Source organism: Miscanthus floridulus, chromosome 2, assembly GCF_019320115.1.
Source record: "Miscanthus floridulus cultivar M001 chromosome 2, ASM1932011v1, whole genome shotgun sequence".
Taxonomy (NCBI): Eukaryota; Viridiplantae; Streptophyta; class Magnoliopsida; order Poales; family Poaceae; genus Miscanthus; species Miscanthus floridulus.
The window spans coordinates 177,257,692-177,262,899 of record NC_089581.1 but is presented as its reverse complement, the minus strand read 5'-3'; the positions used below and the strand labels follow the sequence as shown (position 1 = coordinate 177,262,899).

Here is a 5,208-nt window from a genome sequence, read left to right as displayed (position 1 = left end):
GGTTCTGAGATTGGGTCTATAGACGCAGGTGTTGGGGTGATCGGCGTAGAATCGATCTGCACCAGCTCGATGAGCTCTCCGACTCCGTCAGTGTTGATGATCCACGAGATCGATCCGACCATGAAGATCTGGTCAGGCTGCGGGAGGAACGAAGAGCCTGTGGAACGTACCATCTTGGTCGATATAGTAACAACACGCACACCCGTACCTTGCGCGCCAACTGTCGACATAATATCATCGGCAGTCCTCCGAGGGGTATCCCACGAAGGTAGATTGATCGGTAGAGAGGCGTGTAATCAAGAACAAGAAGGCAACAGAGACACACGAGTTAGACAGGTTCAGGCCGTCAGTATGACGTAATACCTTACTCCTGTGTTCTATTGGATTGTATTGGCTATCGTATGATATTGCGTGAGTTTGGAGGGGTCCCTGCCCGTCTTATATAGTTTAGGAGGCAGAGTTATAAGTCGGTTAGATCTGAGAGATAACCAGAAAGTAATAACAGATTACAGGAATCATGGGATCATACGTATCATAACAGATCTCGTATTATCTTTAGGATATCTTCCCGGTGTCTTGCGAGAGACGCCGAGCGGCGTCGTGCCCCGCAAGGCTTTATCTTGTGGGTTGGGCCGCCCCTGGTGGCACAACTCATGTGATTTGTCATGGGTATCCATGGTTGTACCCCCACATGGAACCTCCGTTGCTGCCTCTAATTAATTACAGTAAGCATCTATTTGAGATCCTTCTCGGTTGTTCTGGGTTATCCAGTTCGGATCATCCGTTAGTTTCAGATTCAGACCATCCAGGTTTCCCAAGCTCTTTTCTTCGTCTTCCTCTAGTTCCTTTCTTGTTTGCTTCCGCATTGTTCCTGTGATCCTATCCGAGTATATATCCGATCTGTTGGCAAACACGAAGAGGCAATCGGGTTAATTAGGATTTAGGCCAAGTTTCTCTTGTCGGGTGAGGAGATTATTATAAGGCTCTCATTCACCCTCTCTAGTTCTCCTGGTCCCTGGCGTTGGCAACTGATGTATGAAATGTGTGGATTTGAAATGGTGATATGTAGGATGTAGCAACTTTAAAAAGAAAAAAAAAACGGTGATAGCATGTTTGGAGAAAAAATATCTATCTTTTGTTCATGACTTGAACGGAAAAAAAACCTTATTGTATACGAACAGGACTACAAAAGTAGCTTCCCAAATGACTCTACACTAGTATTTTACAGTACACAGCTGCAACATAGGTATATCGTTGGAGTACAAAGGTGGAGTGTATGCCTACAGTAGGTCCTAGTCTTCTCGCTCCGTTTGCATCAGTGGAGGCAGCGGTGGCCTCATGGGGTGGTACGTGGCCGACCTCTCCATGGCGGCGGCTTCGACCATCCCCGGTCCCAGCGGGCTCGCCACCCCGCCGCCGCCGCGCGCCGCGTCGTCAAGCATGGGCGGGCACGACATGCTCCGTGTGTGCGTCGTGGTGGACGCCTCGCGCGGGAGCGGCACAAGCACGGGGCGCCCCTCCCCGTTGCGCGCGCCCAGGACGGCCACGAATCGGTCGTCGTCCACGTCGTAGAAGTTGGCGGTCCGCACCTCCTGCGCCAGCGCGCAGGTCCAGCAGAAGAGCCACTTGGCGCAGTCGCCCACGGCCGCGCTGCCGCACCACCACCAGGCGGAGCGCCCCCCCCGGGAGCTTGTAGCGCTTCCGCATCTGGGACCGCCAGAACCCGCCGTACAGGAAGCCGCAGAAGCCCAGGAGCACGCCCACGGCCACCACCGTGTCGCGGATCTCATCGTCGTGGATGTTCAGCGCCGTCACGCTGAAGATGAGGAACGGCGCCACGCACAGCAGGATGAAGGTGAAGGCGTGCACGTACATGTTGCCGAACCCGAGGCGCTCCATGTTCCAGCCGAACACGCAGAAGGTGCACGTCGCCGACAGCGCGCACACCGTGCCGTCGTCGCAGCAGTCGAACAGCCCGCCGCTCCACTCCGGGCTGCTCACCACCACGCGACGGTTGTAGATCTTGATCTCTACGTCGTCGTTCTCGGTACGGCTGTTGTGGTCCTGCGCCGCAGCAGCAGCTTCGGCTGTGTCGGGCTCCTTCCGTCCAAGCGGGCTGTATGCGGTGTAGAGGCCGGCGACGACGGGGCACCCCGTGCCGAGGCCGTAGCCGATGTTGAGCGCCCAGTCCGGGCGGTCCTTGCGCGTGTAGCTCCAGAAGAGGGCACAGCAGTAGTACTGGGCGAAGCAGGTGACGTGCAGCAAGACCACCACGACGAGCATGTGCGCTCGGTCGTGCGGGCGCGCGGCGCCGTCCTTGCAGTACACCTTCCTGATCTCCTCGCGGTCGCCGTCGGGGCGCCACCGGAGGAGCAGCACCAGGTGGTGGAAGATCTTGGGGTGCTGGTACAGGCACATGATGGTGAAGAGCGCGTTGAGGATCTGGTTGATCACCTCCGTCCACTTCTTGCGCCGCTCGTCGTCGGGGATGGCGTCGTCGAGCATGCCCGTCATGAGCATGAAGAGCAGCAGCAGCCCGGCGGCCACGAACGCCAGCCAGATGATCATCGCAAAGTTCTCGGGCTTCCTGCACCAGCTCACCGCGTAGGTCCACAGCTTGCCCCACTTTATCTTCCGCACGAACGGCACGCGGAACTGCCTCCGCGGGCAGCGCCGCCCGCCGCTGTCGCCGTCGTCGTCTGAGTCTGCCGACTCCTGGTTGTGGCTACTCCTCCGGCGGAGGCGGCCTACGAAGGTGGAGCGGAGGAACCAGTCCTTGGATGGGTGGGCGCGAAGGAAGTCCAGGAACCGCCGCTTGCGCCGGCTCTTGCCGAGCGCGCCCTGTTCCACTGATGGGATGTAGATGTCGATGGGGATGAAGTCGATCAGCCTCATTGTCCCCGACGGCGTGCCAGGCTCGCCGTCGCCGGCGACCTCGACGATCTCATGCCCGTCGAAGCTGCCAATCGTGTCCGTAGGCATGTCTGCCGAACTCCTCTGCCAGACAGTAGCAGTGCTGCCTCGAAATTTCAGAACATGGCGTCGTATGCGCTATCTGCAACTGCAAAGAGTCATTCAGAATTTCAGATACAAATGAGATGTTAAATCTGAATGATAATAAACTACAAAAAGTTTTCAACAGTCACACAGCAGCACAACCGAAATGACCAAGTCACCGACTTCGACCTTGACTGACTGTTTGTTTGATTTTTTGAATGCTGTAACAAGGATTCAGCAGGGTCAAACATGGTTGGCCTACCTCTTCTTTTTTTTTTACTCACTACCTTGTAGTCGTAGCTACAGTGTATGTATCTATGGTCCGACCCGTGTACAGTTCTGCTTCAGACATGTAGCGCTGCATATTTTGATCTGTAAAAAACTTCATGGATGGAATGCAACATGCAAAGGATATAGCCGTGGCATGGCCCTGGAAGGAAGGAATGTACTGCAATTTCATTTACTGAGATAGTATAGAGTAGGATGCAGTTCGGTAAACCGAATTTACTGTACAATTTTCAATGCCGGCTTGGACCACGGCGCATCGTGGCACACAGCCCAGGGTGCAACAGCAGCTGATGCATCAAGATTCAGGAAGCGTCCACGGCTCCGGCCGGGGGCCTGTTTGCTTCGTATACTGGGATTCCTGCCTGGCGCAGGCGGCTGAGGAGGCGTTTGGTTCGTTTCCCTTCCAAACTGGCTCGCACGAAGCAAGTCAGGCCATGGTTGGCCAGGCCCGACGCATGCACGCGAGCGTGATTGGTTAGTCGGTTTTATCCGGCCAGGCTACGCAGAGTGGTTGGTCCGCTTCCTTCCTGCCTCGTGCATGCGTCCTCTCACGCGCACTGGGCATGTTTGGTTAGAAGGCAGGGAACTTGTCCGGTAAAAAGTGATGCTTGAAAGTTGTCTGAAAAGTTGATGATTTTTGTTTGGCGAGGTAATTTCGAAGAAAAGCTGTTTGGTTGGAGGCATGTGCTTGAGAATGTTAATAAGAGGAGATATTCATAATATCAGTGTGTTAACTGATGTTTGTGATATATAATTAGCATATAACTTTTGCAGTTTTACTAAAAAATATATTTGTATAAATATTTTAATTAGTTAAATAAATATATAATTATTTATAAAAAATCTAAAAACGTTATTTTTAATTAGATTTATTTTAGATTATTAAGCTAATAAAATAGAAATAAATATGTACTCATATTAAATTAATCCATAATGGTACACGTTTGCCTTAATAAAATAGCTAATGTACTTTTGCCTTAATTATAAGTAGCTAATGCACGGTAGTTAAATAGCTAAAGCAATCAACAGCCCATTCACTTGATCGTATTTGGTTTATAAGCTAACTAGCAGTAATTTTCTCTCACACTAAACCAACCAATAATACTTTCAGCCATGACTTATAAGCCAAACCAGCCCAAACGAACAGGACAAAATCAGTCACAAGAGTAGTACTGTTCAAGCAAAGAAGCGGCAGGAGCCAGGCGACCGTTTTTCTACGCCTGGAGATGCCTAGGGCAGGCAACCCACCAGGTCTACAACCAAACAAGGTGCAGTTCCGGGCAAGTTACAGGCGAGGCATTTTCCTTGCAGGGTTCAATCAAACATGCCCATTGTGCCCGCGCCAGCCAGGCCCGGATTTTCGGGAGCCAGGCTCCGGGTGGCTCGTTGCATGCCAAGGGCCAGGCCCAGATCCCCACCCAGGCTTCCAAACGCTGGGAAACTGCATCCGAGAGCTAAGCCTGGGCATATATACGGAACCAAACAGGCGCTGAAGCTCCCGCAGGGCTGGATGAAGCTGCCTGGCTGAGCTGCCCAGGCCACGTTCCCAACCAAACAGCCATCCCTGGCCCTTCCCTAGGTGCGATGGCTAAGCCGCGTCACTTGCAGCAAAGCTACCTTTATGTCAATTTTTTTTATTTCTCACTCTTTTCGGTTATATATATGACGACGCGAAAGCAGCTTTGGTCTGCCACAAAAGAAGGCATAAGGTTTAACGATTTGGTTGCTGTCAATCTGTCATCCATGTCACGTAGCTAATGTCACCATGCGAACGGATCTCACAGCTAGCGTGGGCGGCCGAATGAATCTACTAGGCGGCCTAGCGCTTTTGTTTGGCAAGCAATGGGGCATCACTATCTCGCTAGAGGTACCGTGGCGAGCGAACATTCTGTGGAATCGCTTTAACTAAAAAAACGCGGGTGG

The 5,208-nt window shown here is 52.5% G+C and overlaps 1 protein-coding gene and 1 pseudogene across 1 annotated transcript in view; both read right to left on the bottom strand.

Annotated features, from left to right (window-relative positions):
* Positions 1 to 1,161: 1,161 nt before the first annotated feature.
* LOC136540813 (uncharacterized) lies at positions 1,162 to 3,058 on the bottom strand (annotated as a pseudogene).
* A 1,881-nt stretch (positions 3,059 to 4,939) lies between these two features.
* Positions 4,940 to 5,208, bottom strand: part of LOC136537508 (uncharacterized) — a 4,309-nt gene continuing 4,040 nt past the window's right edge. Inside the window, 1 exon segment of the mRNA XM_066529456.1 lies at positions 4,940 to 4,972. Coding sequence (XP_066385553.1) covers positions 4,940 to 4,972 — 33 coding nt within the window.